This window comes from Dermacentor silvarum, chromosome 1, assembly GCF_013339745.2.
Source record: "Dermacentor silvarum isolate Dsil-2018 chromosome 1, BIME_Dsil_1.4, whole genome shotgun sequence".
Lineage (NCBI taxonomy): Eukaryota > Metazoa > Arthropoda > Arachnida > Ixodida > Ixodidae > Dermacentor > Dermacentor silvarum.
The window spans coordinates 118,594,825-118,619,072 of NC_051154.1; the positions used below are offsets into that span (position 1 = coordinate 118,594,825).

At 47.4% G+C, this 24,248-nt stretch overlaps 1 protein-coding gene across 1 annotated transcript in view; it reads right to left on the reverse strand.

The window, feature by feature from the left end:
* Nucleotides 1–24,248, reverse strand: part of LOC119435907 (protein arginine N-methyltransferase 7) — a 111,464-nt gene that overhangs the window by 25,747 nt on the left and 61,469 nt on the right. Inside the window, exons 9-12 of the mRNA XM_037702603.2 lie at nt 18,666–18,792; nt 18,448–18,531; nt 4,042–4,173; nt 2,533–2,775 (exon numbers count right to left, since the gene is read on the reverse strand). Of these exons, the coding sequence (XP_037558531.1) occupies nt 2,533–2,775; nt 4,042–4,173; nt 18,448–18,531; nt 18,666–18,792 (586 nt within the window). The remainder of the gene's footprint in view (nt 1–2,532; nt 2,776–4,041; nt 4,174–18,447; nt 18,532–18,665; nt 18,793–24,248) is intronic.

A 24,248-nucleotide genomic window follows, 5' to 3' on the forward strand; every position in this document is an offset into this window, starting at 1 on the left:
GTCAGACTTCTCCATCATTTGTTGTACTTGCGAAGTGAAAAATGGGCGCAGACCGTGGCACGCGACGTACGCGCACTTTTTCTCAGAGCAAGTGAAGCTTCTTGCGACCTCGCTATCCGGAAACATCTTTTGGAATAGCTGGGAAATGGATCCACTGGTAGCTGTAGGAGTAGTGTGAGGACACAACTTTCATCGTCCACAAAATCTCGGCTTCGATCACGGAATCATGCTTTCTGCAGTCTTCGTCAAGTGTCGCAGCCCGAGAGGAAGTTGCCGTGCTTTCACGCTGACAAGCAGCCTCGGACGACAGATTTGCCGCTTGCATGAAACTTGCGACGGATGAGCAGCCCTCACCTGCTGCAGCTTTGGATCGGTGCTTTGCGCCTTTCTGATGGCTCTTCAAGGCAGATTCCCCATCGTTTCAATGTCGACCGTCTTCTGACATAATGCGCACATTGCTCGATAAGAATCGCTTGGTTCCGGTCTCACCCAGTGACAATAGTCCGCATCTTGCAGCCACGCAGGCTGAAACTTGCACTTCCCGCCTGGCATCTTGTCAAAGTAAACACACAATGCAAACACGAACTTAACTGAAATGGCGCGCACGAGGCCGACAAACGGCCCGACTATAGTACCTAAAAGACACTTACTAGTGTGCCGAGAGTGGGTGTCGCGGTAGCACCGAGTGTGATGCCTGCCGCCGCCGGCTGCTTCGTGCGCTGCACTTCGAGACTGTGCCGGACCATGCTGAGACATGGGCGGACTTCAGGAAAGACATGACGCGAGTCTCCCCATTCGCCCGGCGATCTGCCTCTTATGTTCTTGTCCCAATCCGCAATACGCTCGGGGTCTGCGGACGCGCTGGGTAATGAGATGAGCCGTTTCTTTCCGCGTCTCTGGGAAATCGCGGTTTCGCGACCTGTTCAAAGTTTCTTTAGACAGACGAGTGCACACATAGATGCAAAAAACCCACTCACAAGAAGAAAAGACTGCAACGAAAGCGGCAGCAAGGTGAGAAATGAACTACGCATTGCAATCGACGCGTAGCAATCAACGCATCGCAAACGAACGCGAGTCGGAACACGGCAGGATTTAGCATGGTGCCGACAGGCATCACCGTCTGGTGGCCCGCGGCGGCAGGCATCACTGCCCGCGCCACCGTCCCGCGTTGGAGACGCTCGGTGGACAGCACACTAGAGTATATTCTAGGCACTATACGCAAGCCGAGCGAGCGATATGCCTCGCATTGGATTGGATTTCCAATGCATATTAGTTGCCAGACGACGTAGGGGCTGCGAGATTTAAAAACGAAACTTCCTGATGTTGCCCTTTAGTCAACACAGCTTGTTTTCCTGGGCATTCGTAAGCGAAAGGGCCTTAAATATCAGCATGACTGGCGGAGGTACATCGTTAATTTCCTCTAGCGGAACAAATCCCACGGGATTTTCAAGAATTACAAGGAGCTCACGGGTATTCAAGTAGTTTCAAGGGCCCTTGAACTTATACTGTCAATATCAAGGATATTCAAGGATTTCAACGGGCTGTGCGAACCCTGGACAAAAAGCTAAATACAAGTATATTTACAAGCAAATACGCCACCCTTGGCCAAGAGGCAACAGCCCGCACTAGCCTCTAATCGTCGTCGTCTTCACACTGCTCGCCTCTTCTTCATCACAAATACCGTTCCGTAGCAATATGTTTGTAAGAGTGGCTCATCAGTGATTGAGCCTGAGATCACGTGCCGATCGCTCAAGAAAAGGTGTTTGGGTCTGTGGGTGACCAGCTAAAAATACAGCAAGTGTGCCTTGTCTACGTGCTTGCTTGACAAAATGGGTTAAGCTAGCGTACATGCAGAAAGCACCAAGCTGAATTTCTGCAACACAGTCTAAACTGCCACAGCGTCATGCAGTCAAAATCGCATGTAACATCTGCACTTTACAGCATCACGATGATACGCGGCACAAATCAGGCTGTGTGACGGGCAAACACACGTCCTCAGAGCCTTGACCATCACAATACTTAAAGTAAAGTGAACTATATCACAGAGTGAAAGTTGGTCAACAAATTTGTTGTACTGCTGGCTTTGTAAAAAATATTAAACTTGCATTTTTGCATGTAAATATTTGAATAACAGCAGTCTGAAAATAAATTGTTCGTCAAGTTGAAACTGTTTCTACCTTTGCAATTATCTTCTTTTTGAAGATTTGTCAGCTTCTCGCTGTTCCATAGGGTTTAAGACAAACTCTCCAACTACTCAAGTTATTCAATTCAAACCAAAGAATTATATTTATTATTTATCATGTTTACTCCAAAAATAAGTGTGGTCCAGTGGAGAGAAAGCAGACTTCAACCACACAACGAAAACTGAAAACAGTATGTATTTATCATGTATGCATTGCTACAGTATAAGTGAGCACCAAATAGCAAATACACAAACTCAAATGAAAACTGAAGCAGGACTATGGCAACTACAGCTCAAATGGTTACAGTGTAACGAGGTATAAAAGAATATTCCTGGCACATTCAACGTACCTGAACCACCTTGCCATATGAACCCAGGTTGAAACCTTCTGTGACTTCGATGGGAGCTCTAATCTTCCAGAGGTCCCTAAAGTGAACTCCCACCGCTTTTAAATAGAAGCCTTGAGGAATAATTACAATAGAGTCCGATGGCCACATTAGGCGTTGCAGTGAAGATTTTTCGTACCAGAATTTTAGGTTATGCCACGGTAGGGTGCTGGAGCTGAAGTGTGGCTCACCAATCAGCACAGATGCCTACAGTGAAAACAGAATTTCATGTACCAAGATTGCAAACAAATAAGAAATGCAGTAGTTTTCCTAGCACTACTCATAATAGTTAAACCTCGATATAACAAAGTATTTATTTTTCATAACCTTTCATCCATAGAACACCATGTATTTACAAGAACCTAAATATAACGAAGGATGTTTATATGCAATTTCAATATAATGAAAGTTCACTGCCGCCGAAAAAAAATACCGAGACAATAAATGGAAACTTCCGCAGACGCAGATGATCAAATTACTGAATTACAAGCGGCTGCTTGCGAACGCACCTCTCAAATCGGGCGCCCCGCGACAAGAGTGACCGCCGAAGTGGAGCAGCGTCATGTTCCGTATAAAGTTGAAGTGCGATAAGATCCTACCATGCACCACCCTCTGCATGCTTTATGCGTGAGTGAAAGCGTGCAAGGGTGGGACAACACAGCTTCACGAGTGCGGCCTTCCTGCACAAGCTAAGGGAAAGAGGGGGAGGAGAGTGAGCTCGCGGTAATGCGATCAGGCGCGAACGAGGGGGCGGAAAATGGGGGGTAAGTTGGCGAGTGGCTTGGCCGTCGCTGCGCATGGCTGTAAGCGCGGCTGAGCTCACACGCAGCCGTGCACCCTGCTTTAGAGGTAATCTGCCGTGTGTGCAAAGAGTGGGCGTGCCGAGACGACGTGGTATCATGTAAGCTGTCTTCTCGCACGCTTAGTATTGGAGGTTGCAAAATCTCGAGTTTCGGAGACATGTTGAAGTGAGTGAGAGGCAGACAAAGCATTTGCCGCCGGCGCTTTTTATGATAGCGTCGTCCTACTGCGGGCGATGCTATCAGCGGTGGGGGCAGAGTAGATGCGGAAGCGTGGCTGGCTTCGCTTAATTTGTACTGCCGATGTGAAGATATCGTCGGTGTTGCATGAAACCGTATCATTCATCGCCGACTCCCAAATTCAACAAAATTAATTGTTTTCTTATTCAAATTTGCTTTTTTCGATTGCCCATTATTCTGAAAGTTTTCCACCCTTTTCCGTGTAAGACAAATCGATCGGCCACTGTATTAGCATGAGGTTGAATTTCAATACAACGAAATTTCGATATAACAAAGCAAATTGCCAATTTGACAGACTTTTGTTATCTTGAGGTTTTACTGTACATGCTGAATTTAATGCAATATAGACATTTATATATTTATATATCTACTTTAATTCAATTTTTCTGACACTGGATTTAAATGATTTCAAGTTTTTCAAGTTGAAAATTACCTTTTTCATTAGATCTTGTTCAGAGAGGCATAGTGCATCTTTTGAGATTCCAAATATATTCCGAAGGCCATTGTGATCAGCATATTCCTTCAGCAAAGAATGAGCATAGCTATCATCCACAACAACATAAACCTGTAAAAGAAAAAAAAAAACATGGAAAATGTATGAAAATATTCAACTTGTGCCTGGTGCTAAATCGTGACTCTTTAACCTTTACAACACCATAACATATATAGCCCCTGCAGGCACTGTATGCACAAGTGTGCATGCCAAGATAGTGCATCAAAAGCAAAGCACTGATTAAAATATTTAAAATGTGTCGCTACATTTTGAAACACATTTGACTTCTGCTTCAAGTCTGAATAACATCTGTAAAATGCATTAGTAAAACGAGTTCAAATGTAGAAACTCACTCTTGGTGTCTGTATGTCGTCATGTAGCAGGTTCACTTCTTTAATGTTTTTTGCAACGTTTCACACCAGGCAAATTCTACAAGTGGCTGAATAGGCGCTTTCAGAGTATAGAAGACATGAAATAGTTGATGTTCTCATATCTGACGTTCCTGTAGCGAGTTCACGCATGGACTCCCCGGGGATTCTGTAAACTTCCCAACAAAGTTCACCGAGCTGAAAGTTTTTAATTTAGTAGTGAAAGTATGCTGAAACTAAATTTTCAATGGACAGATTTAAGTAGTGCCTGAAGAGGATAACTACAACCATACGAATACAGGCATAACAGAATGTGTAGTGAGCACAAGTTTGTCAAGAATTTGCTGGAAAATGTTTTTACTGAGGTATTTATTGCCATTTATAGAGCAAGAGGTTGCCTTACTTTCTTTTCAAACGTAAAATAACATGTGGCAGATGACATAATTCTGCCTTTGAAGCTGGGTTACGAGGTGATGCGGATGTTGCATGACAAATATAACTGACCAATCAACAAGAAAATTAACATGAGTGAAACTTTCTACTAAGTATAGTCTGAAACTTTTTACTAAGTATTGTCTAGGAAAGGATAAAAGAGTACCTAATTAAACAAAATTTCAAACTCAAAATACTATCTGTATTTATTTGTAGACATGAGCCCCTTTGGCCACGTATTGTTGCCATAGTCAGAAGTACATAACTTAAATACCAATGGTGGGCAGCCGACTTTAAAATGCAGACACCAGCATGGCTTGAAGTCAGCCAGCAACACAGAGTAACAGGCAAGCTTTCGTTATACAGTGGAACCCGGATATATCGAACCCACATACAACGAATTATTGTGTATAACAAACAGCAGTAAAATCACCTTGAAAATTTTTGCATGTGTAGCAAAGAAGAGGGATGATGCAGTGGGGCATCCTTATCAGTGCTGTCTAGTGGGTCAGTCTCTCCAGCGCATCGCTCGGACTACGACTTGCGAAGTGAAAAATGGGCGCAGACCGTGGCACGCGACGTACGCGCACTTTTTCTCAGAGCAAGTGAAGCTTCTCGCGACCTCGCTATCCGGAAACATCTTTTGGAATAGCTGGGAAATGGATCCACTGGAGCTGTAGGAGTAGTGTGAGGACACAACTTTCATCATCCACAAAATCTCGGCTTCGATCACGGAATCATGCTTTCTGCAGTCTTCGTCAAGTGTCGCAGCCCGAGAGGAAGTTGCCGTGCTTTCACGCTGACAAGCAGCCTCGGACGACAGATTTGCCGCTTGCATGAAACTTGCAACGGATGAGCAGCCCTCACCTGCTGCAGCTTTGGATCGGTGCTTCGCGCCTTTCTGGTGGCTCTTCAAGGCAGATTCCCCCATCGTTGCAATGTCGACCGTCTTCTGACATAATGCACACATTGCTCGATAAGGATCGCTTGGTTCCAGTCTCACCCAGTGACGATAGTCCGTATGTTGGAGCCACGCAGGCTGAAACTTGCACTTCCCGCCTGGCATCTTGTCAAAGTAAACACACAACGCAAACGCGAACTTCACTGAAATGGCGCGCACGAGGCCGACGAACGGCCCGACTATAGTACCTAAAAGACACTTACTAGTGTGCCAAGAGCGGGTGTCGCGGTAGCACCGAGTGTGATGCCTGCCGCCGCCGGCCGCTTCGTGCGCTGCACTTCGAGACTGTGCCGGACCATGCTGAGACATGGGCGGAGTTCAGGCAAGACACGACGCGAGTCTCCCCATTTGCCCGGCGATCTGCCTCTTACGTTCTTGTTCCAATCCGCAATACGTTCAGGGTCTGCGGACGTGCTGGGTAGTAAGCCGTTTCTTTCTGCGTCTCTGGGAAATCGCGGTTTCGCGACCTGTTCAAAGTTTCTTTAGACAGACGAGTGTACACATAGATGCAAGAAACCCACTCACAAGAAGAAAAGACTGCAACGAAAGCGGCAGGAAGGCGAGAAATGAACTACACATTGCAATCGACGCGTAGCAATCAACGCATCGCAAACGAATGCGAGTCGGAACACCGCAGGATTTAGCATGGTGCCGACAGGCATCGCCGTCTGGTGGCCCGCGGCGGACGGAGTTGGCTAAGGAGCTAGGCCTCGCAACGTCAACACTGAGCACAATTGTTGCACAGCGAGACTATCATGAAAAACCTGCTTTCGTTCAACGTCAACGCGAAGCAAGCAAATTCGAACACGCTTATTTCGAACATACCGCGCACCGACAGTGCTCTTAGCAGCGCGCCAAATCATGCGGCGGCGCCTCCGACCGGCATTGCTCCGACACCGCCATAGAGCAAAAGCTCAGGAGAGACCCCTCAATGCCGCGCGCCAAGGAACGGGAAAAAAAGAACCCGCGGTGGAAATTTCCTTCTCTCTCAAACTGCAAGGTCGCCGTTTCTGCATCGCGCCGGAGCAAGCGTGTACGTGGCGACTAGAGTGTTCTAGACAACCGTATTCTAGCACACACTAGTGCCGACGTCTCAGCCACGCGGATAAAATGGCAGTGAACCCTTCTCCTCTATTTTCTAGTCACATGTTGACCTTGCACGCTGCGGCAGCAGCGCAGAGGGAAGCGCCACGAAAGCACAGTCGGGCCAACGAAACTGCCATGCCCGCAAACACTCGCTTTCCGATAACGGCAGAAAACGAAACTTCAGGGGGCGGCTAAAATAGGCTGGCGCCAGCACGGCGGCGGGCGCGCACGGAGATGTGCGCACGGAGTCGAAGGTGAGAGAGCTACGAGGGAGTTGAGAGGGAGGGCGAGGGGAGCCACCGAAGCGGCGGAGTTGACGCGGCTAAATCCGCTTCCCTGCCGCCCTCCTCCCTCACCTTCGATGGTCTCCGCGCGACCTGTGTGCCGGCGCCGCCCGCTCGCTCCCTGAAGCGAGTTTTCTGTCGTTATCGGGAAGCGACCGTTAGCCGGCGAGGGCAGTTTCGTGGCCCGCGCTTGCTATGCGCTTGCGCGCCGCGATATTTCACGACTCGCACCGTTCGTGCATCGTGCTATGGTGCACGAATACTTCAAAAATATGTCCTTTTAATTCGAACAAATTTTCGGGCCCCTTCGAGTTCGAATTATCGAGATTCGACAGTAGTTTTAATTGTGTTTCGATGATACGAATTTAAGCTAATACGAATATTTTTCGTGACCCCGTGAGATTCGTATCATCGAGCTTTTACTGTAACTGCTGATTATGAGGCACGCCGTAGTGTCCGGATTAATTTCGACCACCTAGACCACCAATTTCCAGGCCGCGGCTGCCGCGGCCTAAACTGGATCCCGCGAACTCGTGCTTAGCAGCTCAATGCCAAAGCCACTAAGCAACCACGGCGGGTGTTCAAAAATTCTTCAGATGTTTGATTGTCAGAAATTTCATTTCTTTCACACTTATCGAGGATGACGTTTCACAGCATCTTAGACGAGCGACACATGGACGCGCGGCACTGTGTCCTCGTATTTTTACCGGTGTGCTGCACGCACTCTGCATTGCTCTGTGGTATCAACAAAATACCCACGTCACTTCGGCTGAGGACTACATTAAAATACTTGAACACATTTTTTGTGCTAGCACACCTTGGTTTTAAAAGCCATGACTGACCGCAGGCCTACGCAATGCCACAGCGCTGACGCCAAGGAGAACGATGGAGAGTAGAGTGTTGCTAGTTGCGGAACGCGGCATTCGCTCGCTAGATTAATGAGGCTAGGGCCACTAGGGCACCTAACAACCCCGTCAGCGTTGGAAGCGGTTCTGCGGTTAACCGAAATAGCACATGTATAGGGTTTCCCTACTTCTTTCTTAACAATGTTTTGCGCAATGAACTTCCAACTGAATTGGATTGGGTTGGGTTATTTTTGCCAATGTGGCCTGACAAAGCACTGGATGTGGATAGAAATGGGACACAACTGCAATTTCCAGGAGATTTTCCTGTCAACCGTACAACCAGAAGAAATGGTCCAAATCCAGGAGACTTGGCAGGTATGCTAGTCCATAACAGGGGGAAGAAAGTCTCAAATGTATTTGTTTATTACAGATACTACAGTCCTTGCACAAAACAGCAGAATAAAATACATATTATACAATGCAACACAAGATACAATAAAAATAAATGAATATCAACTTGAAAATTGATTTGCTATTGAGTCCGGAATACCCAACAAGTCCGAATTTTTGGAGTCCGAAAAATCCGTCAGCTACTGTACAATGCAACACAAGTTACAATAAAAATAAATGAATATCAACTTGGAAATTGATTAGGCAGTTCATAAACCTTAAAAATTTTTTGCAGTACTTCATGAAAGTTATCAAAGCACATTAACCATTTAAAACGTACTGTCATTCCACACATGACTATTATGAGTACTGTAGGTTTCGTCTGCAGTACTCAAAGATAAAAGCAATCCAAAGATAGCTGTATGTGTAGTATCACTTGTACAGTGTGGTTCAGTGTTAAAGGGAACACTCAAATGTGCAGATCTCACTTTCTTGGCACCCTAGCTGCAAGTGCTGCGAAAGCAATGTCAGTGCACTGCACAGGTGTGTTGAAAGGAGTCAGAGCTACCAAAAAGTTATCTGCTACAAATCTAGGCGATTCTACTCTTGAGAGAGAGAAAAATTCGAACACGCTCTGCAAACAAGGGTTCCATTGAACGTTCTATGCAATACAAAGAAAGATGCAAACGGTGCATACTGCAACTGACGACCATGACGACTCAAAGACATACCTCAAGTACATGAATCTAAAGCATGGCTTTTTTTTTCTGAGAGAGAAAAAAAAGGAGGGGAGTGAAAATTGCTTCCGCATTACAATCGGATACAAAACAAAAACTGTGTTCACGGAGATGGCAACATCCTGCTGTCAGAGCCATCAGATGCAGCGTCGTCGCCTCTATCTTGGCGGCAGAGCACGTTTTCTTAGAAGTTGCTGTGGGTTCACTTTGTGCTCGACTACGATCAATTTCAGAGATACTACCATTTTCATGAAATTTTGTGCGCAACGGCACCAAATGCATCGGCGTATATCCTCTTCAGCGGCGGTGGCTACGCTTGTGTACGCAAATTTGAATCGCCCGCCGGCACAAGAGAAAGCCTTCGTGGGGAATTTCGGTGCCTTCCGCAGTTTCATAGATGCATCGCATGTGAACACCTAACGCCATCTAGCTTTGGATTGCAAAGCTCAAGCACAAACAATTATTCAAGATGGACACTACCGCATTGTACAGGTCAGCACGCGAGTACCCCCTACAAGCCATCATACGTTTTTAATAGCAAATAATTTTTATTGTAAGTTGCTCATTTAGGCTTCTGACGTTTGCTGATATTTAATTTAACTTACCTGGAGCAAGTCTCGTGTTATGAAGAGAACTATATACGTGTATACAAACGTGCACAACACAAATCAATGCCGCAATCCTAATAGAGATACGGAGGCTGCTTATGTAACTTAAGCATGTTGTACTGATTCGTAGCGCGTTTTGGAGGTCTCGAAGATCACTCCCACTCAAAAAGAAGAGTAGCGACATCATCAGCCCCCTGAGCAATTTTTACTAAAAATTGCCAATGGAAATGCGTCGGACGGAGACTTCTCAGACGATGAGCTGGAGGAGACTATAGAAATAACAGTAAGTGTCCGTTTCTCGAAAATTCTGCAGCAATACCATTCATTGTCTAATTCTGTTTTTTGTTTTTTTTAATCCGCCCAAACCACGGTGTAAGATATACAGTAAAACCTCGATAATTCGAACTCGGTTAATTCGAAGAATTTGAGCGGTCCCGTCATTCTCAATGCAAATTCTACCGGATAATTTGAATGGCCCGCGCGGCTCTATTCGGATAATTCGAAGTTTCCGGCTAGTAGCAACGTGCGGCGGTTAGCTTAGGGCGCTCCGTACAGTCGCCAACCGATTTTCCGAGCTCGTGGGGACTGAAAAATAGTCCGGAAAACTCGTTCGGCCAAAAAAAAAAAAAAGTCATTGGTGCGGCTTTAAAAAAATCTTTAATAATGCCCTGCCTCATACTACGCTTGGAGAGGATCGACTTGCTTGGATTTGCGCAGCAATGACGTCGTCTCCGTGTACAGTCGATACGAAAGCCACCGCGTTGGCAATCTGCGCCAACGGAGTTCGCCATGGAGATCCAAGAAACGAGCTTCGCACCGCTTAGCTCTCGCGAAGGTACAGGAGGTAGCGCCGATCACTGAGACATGGGTCTCCGAGACACCTGCTCGGTGTACACGCCACGTTCAAAATAGCAACCGAAACTTGAGAAAAAAAAAAAAAAAAAAAAACTCACTGAAATATCAGGCGTGCTGTAACGCGCACGAGCGAGCGCGGCCGCCGTGCGGTCTATCGCTGCAATGGCAACTGAGCGGCGAGAGCACAACCCATACGAAAGGTCAGAGCCGTCTGGAGATCGCTTTCAAGATACGCTGCGCGCGAGAAACCGCTCCGGTGCTAAGTACTTTAGTAGAAGTCGCCCCCCCTTCGGCCTTTCGCACAAGGGAGGAAGTCGCCTCCGCCGTGCGTTCGCTCTCCATGAAAGCGCGCGTCCCCCGCGCGCTGTCACTCGCACATACGGCGGGCGCGCGGCGATGATTTTATCGCCCTTGGACTTTGTATGGATCCTCAGGGCGACGACGCCGAAAATCCGCTTGAAGTGTCCATATAATTGCTGTCGCAACAAAAAAAAAAAAAAAAAAAAAAAAAGTAAAAAAAAAAATCCCACAATAAATGGTTACAACGATGGCATGGCCTCCGAGACTAGAGGATTGCGCGAGCTCTCTATTGATAGCGCGCGTTCTAATCTTGGAGGCTATACAGCGAGCCACTGGAATTCAAGCCAGTGCAAAATCCAACATGGCGGCCTCCAAGATTGGGTAGCGCGGCTAGGAAAGAGCGATTTAGTCCGCAAAATCGAACTTTGGGGTCTCAATTCGTCCGAAAAATTGGGTGCGAAAATGCATGAACTCAATGGGAACCCTGATGGTGCACTTTTGAAGTCCGGAATATCCAGCAAGTCCAAATTTTTGGAGTCAAGCACCACCACGCCCGCTTTCGCGGCAGTTATCGACTCCGTGAACATCGTCCGCAACTTTGTTGAGTGCAGTGCGGGTGATATTTGTATGCTACGTTTTTTGAGCCAGCTGGAGAGCATGGCACTAGGGGCGGCGAACCAGCGCGTCAAGTAATCCCGCATCGGTGATTACTTTGAGTAATTTTTCTCGGACATGGAAAATAAAGGTGATTTCTTTTTGCGGCAAGTTCTTGCTTGTTTTCTTTTTTTTATTATTCATTTCGGTTAATTCGAAAATCCGCTTAATTCGAAGAATTTTCGCGGTCCGGCGACCTTCGAATTATCGAGGTTTTACTGTATACTCTTTAGGTGAGGACACTCGCCAGACTCGATTGACCAGATAAAGTAGCAAAGGCGCGCGCCGATCGGCCCGATGACGGCAGCGGATACCTATCGGCAGTACGACGCAACTTCAACGCAAAGCTTTTTATTGGTTTAATCTCCCGTTGTTATAGCAACCGGCGATTTGCAGGAAATCCGAAATGATTGAGTGATGCACGAAAGTAGGTCACCGGGGAGAGGGCATGCGCGCGTTCCTTGTCGGCGCACGCTCTCGCCTGCGTTCTAACTGAAGTTGCGTCGTTCCGCCGATAGGTATCCGCTGCCGTCACCGCCCCGATAGACGCGCGCCCTTGCTACTTTATCTGGTCGATCGCGTCTTGCAAGCAAGCCGAGAAGTGTCCCCACCTAAAGAGTATATATCTTACACCGTGGCCCAAACACAGTCTCAAGAGAGCGAACGACCGGCAACAAGTACTGCTGACGAGGAGCACCCCAACGGCACCCCAGCCACTTCAATCAAAACGCAAAAAGAAAGCAGAAGTGAAGTGGATTGACAAGGATTTTACAGCTACAAGCACTGATTGCACATTCAGTCACCAAGGAGCGACTGCTCCACTAGAGCCTCTTCAGCACTTTCTGAAGTATTTTACAGAAGAAATGTTCAGCGAGCTAGCCAAGTTCACTAACATTTATGCTTTGCAACAAGAAGGAGTTGAGCTGCAGACCACAGCTGATGAAATGAAGGTATTCTTTGGAATAATGATTCGAATGGCAGTCCTGAAGTTCCAAGAATACGGATGTAATGGCAAGAGGATACAAAAGTTCCCACAATTGCTGACACGATGTCATGAAAGCGGTTTTTCAAACTCAGGGCCATGCTCCATGTGACGGACAATAACAGTCACGAGGGACCCTACACCCGACAAATTTTGGAAAGTAAGACCAATAATCAATGCAATACAAACCAAATGTCTCAAGCTTGTCTCGTTGCGAGTTCAAAGCATTGATGAGCAAACGATTCCGTTTACGGGAAGGGTTGTTGCGAAGCAATTTGTGAAAGGGAAGCCCAACTCGGAAGGGATTAAAGTCTTCATTTGCTGTAGTACTGACTGCTTGGTCCACGACCTGTAAATTTACCAGGGGAAAGGCAAGGGCTTAAGTGAGAACCATTCCCACCTCGGCCTAGGCGGTTCTGTTGTGAAGCGGCTTGTAGAGCATGCTCCACATGGGCACAGCATGAGGGTTTACATGGATAACTATTTTTCCTCTGTGCCCCTCTTGCGGGAAATGAAAGAGGTCGGAATCTTAGCTAGCGGCACCATCCGATCGAACCGTCTCCTCGGATGCCCCTCGGAATTAAAGCAGACAGGGCGCAGTAGCTACGATAGGAAGGTCAGCGAAGAAGGTGATATTGTAATACAGTGTAGACTGCTTATAACGTAAGTCTCCGTAGTTGCAATTATCCGCACTATAACCAAAGCAACAATTTTAAAGGCCCGGACATATGCAAAACATGTGCACTGAGCCGCCACGTGTATGCGACAGTCGAGGAATGCGACTAGAACATTTGCATTCAATTTACAGTCGAATCTCGTTAATTCGAACCAAATCACGCAGCGGCGCCTCCGACTGGCATTGCTCCGGCACCGCCATAGAGTAAAAGCTTAGGAGAGACCCCTCAATGTCGCGCGCAAACAGAACAAAACGAAAAACAAAGAAAGAAAAAAAAAAAAAAAAACGCGGCAGAAATTTCACTTTCTCTCAAATGGCAAGGTCGCCGATTCTGCGTTGCGCCGGAACATGCGTGTACGTGCCGACGTGTCAGCCACATTACCGTAGCCACGCGTAGAATATGGCTGCGAACCCTTCTTTTTCCTTTATGCTTCCTCTACTTTCTAGTGACGTGTTGACCTTGCACGCTGCGGCTACGGCGCAGAGGTAGCCACTGTAGCAGAGGGAAGCCGCTTCCCTGCCGCCATCCTCCCTCACATTCCACGGTCTCCGCGTGCGCCCTTCGCCGTGCCGTGCTGGCGCCGCCCGCTCCCGGAAGTTTCGTTTACTGCCGTTATAGTGAAGCGAGCGTTGGCTGGCATTGGCAGTTATGTGGCCCTCGCTGCGTGCCGTGATTTTTTATGACTCGCACTCAAGATTCTGGTTTCAGCCTCACTGGCTGTTCGTTCGCACCACGTGCCCTTCCCCTCCACTTCGTATCTTTCTTCCTCGAGCACTCCTTGGGGGGCCCGTTTGAGGGGAGCGTTCGCCGTCTCCGCTGACTTCCGTACTCCCAGGCAGCCGCACTGTAACCGGTATTTCGTTTCCCGCAACTACACTATAAGCGATACGTGTATACATGGAGTGGTATGAAAAAATTAACGGGAGTCTGAAAAGACCGCACTACAGTATAGACCGCTTATAACATAACCGTTTATAGTGCAGGACTGGATATACAGTGCAGTCCACTTATAACGATATCGAGAAAAACGAGAAATCCGATCGTTATAACCGATCATCGCTATATCTGGACTGCCGAAAAAAATTGCCGAAAATACCTGTGCAGTCCCGAAACCGTAACTGCCACTTGCGATTAAAAAATCGATGTTGTAGAAAGTAGGCGGTGAAAAATAAAACTTTTATTTATAGCTCTAAATAGCGTCTCAATCGTTAGGCACGCTGAAATAGATATCTGCACTTGCTTTCGCGGAAGTTTCGGATTCACAACGCCGTGTACATCGCGTCCATCAGCTGCGCGAACACTGGCGGCTATAATTTAGCATGCTTAATTCAATGAGTGACTCGATCGACGACGTTGCACTTTGGTTGAACCTCGGGGTCGGTGTCAAAGACGGGCCATTGTCAATCTCGTCGTCACTGCTGCTACTGTCGTCGCCGCTGTCGCACAGCGCCGCCGCCCTGTCGGAGTTCTCTTCGCAGAACGAGGCCGCACTATCAGCACTTACAAACTGCTCCATCGAAGCACCGCCTTTGTGATCGTCAGTAGCGACATCTTCCTAGAGTTCGGCAATGCCAGCGGCTTCCACCGTGTTGGTTTCACCCATGTTGGTTTCGCCCCGGCGCACAAAGCCCGCCTTTTCCGTTGATCAGCATGGACACTGCTTCTAGCTTTCATGATCGTGTGGCGCTCCTGGTTTTCACAATCGTCGATATGATCCACTGCGCGAGCTCGTACTTAGAGTCTTGCAAAATTTGCAGCTTCGTCTCGAGACTCGAGAGACGCAGCTTTGCGCTTTGTCGGCGCACCTCCCGCTGCTTCCGCGGTGCATTTCCGCGCTCGCTGAGAGAGGGAGAATGTAAAGGGAGCGTAGGCCGCGCAGCCGCCGCTTGCTTATCGCTTTCTCCCCCCTCTTGGAAAATCAGTTTCGTCTCAAGGGGCGCACCTGCCGCTGCTTCCTTTGAGAGAGCGCGCCGCAGGGAGCGCAGGCGCCCCTCGCCAGAGGAGGCATTGCCTTCGCTTATCGCCTTTTTTCCGCCCTCTCCTCGCGCGACCGCCGGTGGCACGTGGGGGCGAAGCAGCTGGCGCCATCTTGTGCACGCTTTACCAACTTGCGATGCTCTCCGTGGCTTTCGCAATCGGCGCGCGGGTGGGATGCGCTGCGCGGTAATAGCGGCAGATACGAACTCGCGTAGGCAAACTTTTCGCCCCGTCTCGGTTGAAGGCAACGTAGGAACGCAATTTTCACGATTATTCTGCATGAAAAATACCGCCCAGAAGCAAAATTTCAATCGTTATATCCGATATGCGGTGAATGACATATCGTTATATATGGTTTTCTTTCTCATTGCCCTAATGCATAAGTTGATACTCTTAGCTCGACTCATCGTTATAACCGATATATCGTTATATGTGGACTGCACTGTAGTACGATATTTTCAGACTCCCATTAATTTTCCCATAGCACTCCATGTATACGCATACCGCTCACAGTGCAGCCGCGTGAGGTGAAATAACCTTTATAATGCGGCTTCCGCGGAAAAATCTCGCCGACAAGGGCGGTAGCGAGCGCGCTTCTCAACGAGGTGTGTGCTCCCGGCCGGCGTATGCATTACTCAATGCAACCACACTCTCGTTATTTCGGACCTATTTGGCTGCACATCGGTTAATTCGGACTACTTTCGGAGCTCGGTGAGCTCGGAGCGTTGCACATGTGCGACGCAAAAGAGCAAGAACGGCACTAGCGTCCAACCGAAACGAAGCAGCGGAGTCCGCATCGCCACAGCCATCAGTTGAAATCGAACATGAATGACAGCAACGCCGGAATGCTTCGAGCCTATTTGTGTCTTGAAAGCCTGTATTCTTGCGTTTACCGCTGCGCATAATACCGCATTGGCCGCGGGCTTTCGTAACTTCGTAGTCGTCATCCACGATCGCTTCGATAGCGGCCGCGGTTTTCTCCACAGCGGTTGCGGTGAAGAGTAGTTTCATTTTTACTTGGTACGCGCGTCGGTCGCGTGCTTAAAAAACTGCGTAGTCGCCATCGATTATCGCATAGATAGCGACCGCGGTTTCGACTGCAGTTGTTGCAGCGAATGGTAGTTAATTTGTCCAGACTCGATGTATGCGTCGGGCGCGTGCCTTCAGCTCTGCAAAGTCGTCGTTAATAATCGGCCACGATTTTTTCCGCAGCGGTTGCGGCAAACACTTGTTTCGTTTTGACTAGGTACAAAGCTGCCGAACTTAAAGAGCAACGGCTACATTGCGATTATGTTTTCCCAGCTCACTGGTGAAAACGTAATCGCGATGTGCGCGCGATAGTACAAAGCGCGTCTACATGCTTGGTCTACATGTTTTGCACACGTGCAGGGCTTGAAAATCGTTGTTTTAGTTATAGTGCGGTACCGCTTATAGTGCAGATATTCGCGACTCCGGCGACTTAAGTTATAAGCGGTCTATACTGTATATCCGGTCCTGCACTATAAGCGGTTACGCTATAAGTGGTCTATACTGTAGTTAGGGGGCATGACAATGGTCCAATGAACATGGTGTCGACAATCATTGTCATCGGAGAGTTGTCAAAGGTGAAAAGGTGGAACGAGTCACAGAAACAGCCTGTCAAAATTCACTGCCCGGAAGTCATTTCACAATACAACAGCTTAATGGGGGGTGTGGACAAATAAGATTTTTTAATGTCCTTGTACCCCCTGAAAGCCAAAACGAAGTGGCCAGTCCGTGTATCTCACACTTCGTGACATCTGCCATTTGCAATGGCTGGATAGAGTACATTCATGACACAAATGAAGAAGGCATCTCCAAGAAGGACAGGAAAGATGTGATAGCCTTCCAAACGGATGTAGCCCGCAGTCTCATCGAAATCAACAAGAGCGAGCGGCCTAAGAGTCCCGGCCGAGCAGCGCTGTGAGGCCAAGTAATTCTCGGAAGGCATATAACTCTACACCAATGCCCACAAACTACAGAAGATATGATGGCATCAACCACTGGCCAAGGCACGTTGCTACGAACTTCGCTCAACGATGCAAGAACCACGGATGCACTTTGAGGTCCCGAGTTTGCTGCCGCAAGTGTGAAGTCTTTCTTTGCTCCGTCTGCTGTAAACAACTGCTTTTACTAATTTCATACTAAAATGTGAAATCCTGTGTCGTAGCGCTCAACTGTTTCAAAAAAATGTTTTATTTGCACAAAAAAATTACCTGAAACAAGCAGTTTCTAACCGTAAAGCCTTACTCCTAGACAAAAGCTGAAAGGTTGTCATTGAGGCACGATGTGAACAATCGTGCACGCAACGAAAGTTTTTTGTATAAAAAAAAAAAAAAAAAAAAAACAATTGTAGGAAACATTTTGTATTTTCTGGGAGTTTAATAAAGTTTTTTTTGAAAAGAATTACAATTTTCTTGGCAGTTTTTCTTAATTCGCGCCTCAAGGGGATATGGCCACGAGCGTTTCTGGCATTGTGCTAAGGATGCTATCTGCGCAGATTGCCAGGTACACTCCCAGCCACATATTTCAACAAGTGCGATGCAGTCATGTAAAATCTCGCAAAAGTGATACTAGTATCTCTAAATGTCATTGCCCGAGAATACCACCTTGTGTGCTTGGTCTGTGGCAAATAAAGTGCAAATGGCGATGACGTACTTTCATTATGAAAGCTCATGAAAAAAAAAAGTTGCCCTTCTGTGAAGTTAATTCTGCATGTCTAATTTTTTCTGATTGCGAACATAGGGGCATGCTTTATTTTTCTTTTATAAATCGGCTGCATATTACAATCAGGTACATTTATTTTCTTACTTCAACACATTCACTGCGGCGTGGGTCATGGGTTGGTCATGGCAATTATTTCCCTTGTGCGACTGTGCAGGGTTTTCTTGCAGTGTGTAAGCGGCATCTTTATCTTTCCTACAAATCAATGAAAAGAAAAATTTCTTGTTCCTTCTAGCCTGACGCGTCCTGGTGCCAAATCTCTGTACCTTGAGGAATCTTCAAAGGAGCACAACTCTCTGGCAACTAACTAGTGGGCCATGATTCACTAGAGGAATACGACTAGTGACCAACCGGTGGGTCACCGCGCACAGGAATCGAGGCTACAAAAAGTGCTGCAGCAGTGAATGTGTAAATACGGTATTGAGGTTTCATAAATATTTTCACATACCTCTTTTGCTCCAAGCATGGAGGCCATCAGGGGAAGCATAATGTCACTGCCAACGCAGAGGCACACACTGTCCTTATTAATGACCTGAAAATAAAACAGATAGTCATTAATGAAATATTAGGCGAACAGTGATAATGGCAGGGTATAAAAAGCAAAAGCCACAACTGTGATAACAGTGTAAAAGCAAATCCTAATGTTATAATTTAAGCTTCACGTACCTTTCGGAGTGCGGCAGCAAACTTTGCGTGGCGAGAGCGGTCACCAAGCGCACCAATTCTGGTAGGGCTCATAAAGGCATGAAGATTGCAGCGGCAGGAAGGCTTTTCCGGCATCTTAGGAGTGGAACTGCAAATATGACATTTACACTATTTGAACAAACCACTATAATTGCACCATGTTACTAAATATGTGCCACTGATAGAACACAGAAGTGCTTATGTCCTAGTGCATACATAGGACAGTAACAGGGGTGTCCCAACCACTTGTCTTCAATAAACTTTTTTTTTTTTATATAACATAGCAAAATCACTCTATACATTGGAACTGACTATTGCTTTTTTCGCCTCACACCTTTATTTCAGCATCTCATCTAAGCAAAGCTATTTTATGCTATTGCGTAACATTTTGACTATTGAAGAATGTGACATTTTCGTACTGAAAATAACGAACACTGTAAATAAAAAAAAGGTTAATTCAATTTATTGTTAAACGCGATAACACAAACAAAACATTACAAAATCGACTCACAAACACAAAGCAAAAAAATGCAGAAAAAATATACTGTCTCACTTCTGTGCTGCAATTTTTAGTCCCGGATCAAATAGCTGTTTTTAGTCCCGGATCAAATAGCTGATCATTTCTATCGACCCCATACAGACGTGCTCTCATGATCAGCGTGACCACTCCTCATGTTCTAGCCGCTGTTTGTCTTCCCCGAGCGCTCACCGCACACACAGTGCTCGAAGCTCACCTATTTGCTGGTATCATCACACTATCCAGCACTACAGCCACCAGTGCAAGTCCCCAAAGCCCATGTCAAGGGTTCCTCAAGGACACTAACCCGATGCATTTGCAGGCTGTGAGTTCACGAGGCATGTGCCGCTTTTCAATGGACGCCTTTCAGGTCAATGCTTTAGTGAGCTCTGCCACGGAAGCACTGGGTATGTGCAGCCTCCAATGAACCTTTCGCCAACTTGTGTCACTAAGTATGTGCCACTGAGTGTGCAGTAAGCGAGGGAACAATTCTCAGCATTTGCAGGCACTGGTATGCTTTGCTTCTTGTATCAGAGATCATGCGCCACTAGATACTGTAGCGTGTCCAGAAGCGAGAGAGAAAAGCCCGGTTGCTGTACGACACGTTCCTCAGCGTTCACAGGCCATGCACAGGTTAGTGGCGGCACTAGATGGTACCAAGTGGTCTTAGGGAAGCGCGAAAGAGGGGCCCATGCTGCAGTACACCGCCTCATACATAAATCGTTTCGACAGTGGCAATACGGTGTCGCCTATATTTATTCAATGCTCGTGCATTACCACTGACAGTCATCGCGAGATGGGCTCTGCCGGAATTTTTTCACTTGTGTAGCACACTTCTAATTTTCTGTTACGAACACCTTCATTTTCTATAGCTCAATGCTCCTCAGTCAATGCACACTCTGATCCCATTCTGTTCACTTCTTTCTCCACACTCGGCTGCTTTTCATGTACTTTTTGCTTTTTATGTACTCGACTTCACTTCTTGCCTTTTGACCTGCTCGTCTGTCTGGGCACCTACCCAGTGGCTAGGGGTGTGCGAATATTGCAATTTTCTAATACAAATCAAATATGAATAATGCAAAACGCTGTCATTGAATATTGAATACATGTGTAATATTAAACGTTGAATATAAGAGGTAACAACAGCTTTTACTACCCTTTTAAATAAATTAATCAAACTGCATTTTGCTAGGCTGTAGCAGGTTAAAGAGACACCCATTACAGGTAATGTACTCATTACAAATTATCTGCTCAACATGTTGAGAAAGTAAGTGCTCTCACAACACACTGTAAGTGCTGTGACAACACTTCCGCCAGTAGAAAAGACCCTTTCACTTGGAACTGAGGTGGCACGAATGGCCAAGTACTTCTGGGTGAGTGTGCTTAAATGTGGGTACTTGAAGCGGCCAATGGGCTGCCACCGCTCGCAACGATCCTTGCCCCTGTCCAGAAGAGGCTTTCCCGCTTAGTCTGTAACTTCCCTCTCAGGGGCAAATGCCAACTGTGTCTTCTTGTTCATCAACAGATGATCAACATCAACAAAGTGCATCTCCGACTGGCCATGCGTAGCAACAGCCAGCGCAAGCAAGCACGACAAGAATAGCTGAATGAAGATCCCTTTAATCTATTAGTAGCGGAAATATATACACAACTAGGGGCCACCCGTGGCCCCCTCCAGTACAATGTAATAACACTACAACATCCTCCCCACTAAAAAAATGAGCCACGATGACGGCTGATTTAACTACTTTGAAAATGACAAATCACATTTCATAATCTGCAAATGGTTGCCTTCTCTCTCGTGCTGATCGTCGCAGGGTTGCTGGTGGTTTGCTTCTTGCTGGCAATGCTTGATCTGCACTTTCTGCTCTTGACAGCCCTGTTGTATGCTGTCGGCCAAGGTGAAACACTGTCATGACTTGAATGCCCTCTTCGTCGGGGACCTATCAAATGGCTAGTGATTGCCTGGGCTCTTCTAGGCTTCTGCACATGTGTTCGAAATGGCCCAACTTACCACACTTGTTGCATGTCCTTCTGGCTCTGCACATTGAAGAACTGGCCATGTGCCTCGGGGAGTCGCAGCACAAAGAAATTCTTGAGGTGGTTGGTGGCTGGTGTAGCACAGCTCTAGAGAACGCAGAGCACTCCTGTCGCATGGATGATGATGCATGGCGGTCCACTACGTGAACCTCCGTACATGGGATAAGTTGCAGGGAATATTCTTCCATTGCTTCCATGGTTCTGGCAACGTCAAGGCACATTGCAAAGTCAGAGCGGAACCTTCTAGCAGTAGTCGCTCCCGTAGCTGGCGGTGGCCAGTCTTTTCCACAAGCTGGTCCTGAATTAAGTCTTCCAACTGCGTACCGAAGTCGCATGTAACAGAAAGCTCACGAAAATCTGTGAGAAATGAATCCACCGATTCCCCCGGCAGATGAGCATGCGGCGGATCCGCTGCTGCTCAACGACATTAGTTGTTGTGACAAAGTAATCTTCGAGCTTTGCAAAGCGATGTGAAATTCATCCTGTTCTTCCGGTAATGCGTAAAAAATGCGCTGACCTTCCACGCCCAAACAGTGCAGCAAAAGTGCTTTGCGGTGAGCAGCAGGGCGCACGTTGTTCCCCAAGGCCCGCAGATAATTTTCAAATAGCTTGCACCACTGCTTTCACGGAATCGCTGGCTTTCCCAGCACTGGCAGGAATTCCGGTGGCTGAAGGAGGCTCATCTTGCAGCTTATTCGAGTCCACTCGTCTTTACCCACCATCTGTTGCATCTCTGACTGGCCATGTGGAGCGGCAGCCAGCGCAAGCAAGCACGACGACAGTAGCCAACGAAGATCCCTTTAATCGATTAGTAACGGAAATATATACACAACTAGGGGCCACCCGTGGCGCCCTACAGTACAATGTAATAACACAACAACAAAAAGCGCTTCATACCCTGGATGCCACCAGTGGACACGAAGTCAACTCTGGCACGGCAGAGTCCCCACTATGGTTCCACATCAGCTGCCTGGAGCTTCCTTGTCACAAGGTGTTTCAGGCACATCAGACTAGAAGCTAGATTACCTGCGGCCTTAAAGCGCGGATCAAGAAACATGGCCAGGCTGGCCACTACATCAAAGTCGTGCTCCCCAATGCGAGTCTTGGTACATTTTATGAGATTGCTAACAAACCCCGAGTTGCCTTTGCAACCTTCGAGGCAATGCAGCATTCCAAAAATAATTGTAATTTGACATGACAATGAGGGATACCTTTCAGCCCTTAAAGGGACACTAAAGAGAAACAGGAAGTTGAGCTGGAATAAAAGAGGGACCTTCAGGAATGCATGCAGTTTTTGTTGGGTGCAAAAATATGAGTTATTAGCGGAGAAATTCGTAAACAAAGACCAAATATCTCTTCCTCAATTTCTCTCACCCCAGATTTGGCGCTGAAGCAGTGTCGTCACAGATTGCATTGCTCTCAGCGAATCAGAATGCGCCATGATACGTCACCGCTTGCGTAAACGGCCGAGGCGCTGGGCTGGATGAATCATGGCTGCATGCATGGTCGCTGCGTTTGCGTTCGCCGCGATGGATACCGTAGCTGCCACTGAACCTTGCAACGAAGCGCTCGCCAGGAAATCAGGACTGCATTTCAGCGATATTCAGTGAAACGGAGCGCGAAATGATCCTCTGTGCTCGAGCGGTAGGTGTTTCCGCGTGCGATGGCGGTGAGCCGCCGGCCGCGCCGGCGGAATGCAGAGCTTCGTTTTCGTCGATGGGAGGCGAAGCGTCCGGTCCGCCAGGCGACGATGTTCCCGACAGAACAAGCGTAGAAAGTTGTGCACGTACTCGGTATGGTTATTTCGTGGCTTTATTTAATGACATTCAGCACTCACCGAGCCGCCAGTTTGCTGCTGCAGGGCCACCGGTAGGGAGTTTGATGAAGGTCCGCATTGAGGGAACAGCTGCTCGAGAAAGGACTGGCATCTGGGGCACGCCAAGATACTTTCCGAGGGCAGATTATACACATAATCCGAGGGCGAGAAATGCAGAGAGCACACCATCGGTTTCTCCGGCTCTTTTGCCGTTTTATCATCGGCAGAGCACTGAGCCATTGCGAACGCCGGGGAGCCGGGGCTCTCCGAGCGACGCCACATGAAACGACACAATCGAGTCAACACTGCCGCTGCCCCTGATCAAGCGCCTTGGGCCATTTATACAGCCCTCAACACTACACACACGAGGCATTTTCTGGCTGTTTCCCGCGAAGTCAACGTTTTTCGAGCCACGCAACACGCAACCAAACACCGTAGAGCGGAAGAAGCGCGCGCGACGATGCATTGACCAAAAACGAAACTACGAAACTATCACGGCCGCATGTTTCGCCATGCCATTTTTTCTTATTTATTTAATTTTGTGCTAAACTTGTACTTCCTCGCTTGAAACGGTTTAAAAAGTTGGAAAATGCTGTTTATGTACGTTTAAGGCGTATTTCATTTTGCATTTTATTAACAGCGATAAATCGCTCTCGACTAATCGCGACCGGCCTGCGTTTGTAATCTCCGACGTCACATCACGTAGTGCGGGAATTTCGAAGGGGCGTCAGCACCTATTCTTCAGTTTTTCGCTATTTTCTCGCTTATTAAACATCTGTTTGCAGTAAGAATGGTATGGCTGTGATCGTGAAAGGATAATCTACCATTTAAGCCCAACTTCCGGTTTCTCTTTAGTGTCCCTTTAACATCACAACTGAGTGAAATAAGGGCTTTAATACCTCCACAAACTCCACCGTGTCTCTCCACTTTGCAGATTTAAAGGCATCTATACTAGTGTCTGAAGTGGTTAACTCAAGTGTGATGGACTCCGAGTTCAAGGAGCCTTAAGAGGGCAATGCATTTAGTGTCCCACAATTGCTTTCGCCATCTTGCAGAGTTTGTTGATCGCCGGAGTACACAACATCAGCATCGCTGATTGCAAGCTGCAGTGTGTGCACAAAACAGGCTCGCTGGAGCCTCCTGGCAGCCACTCGGATATTGCGCCTGTTGTCTGTCGCGATGTACTTCACAC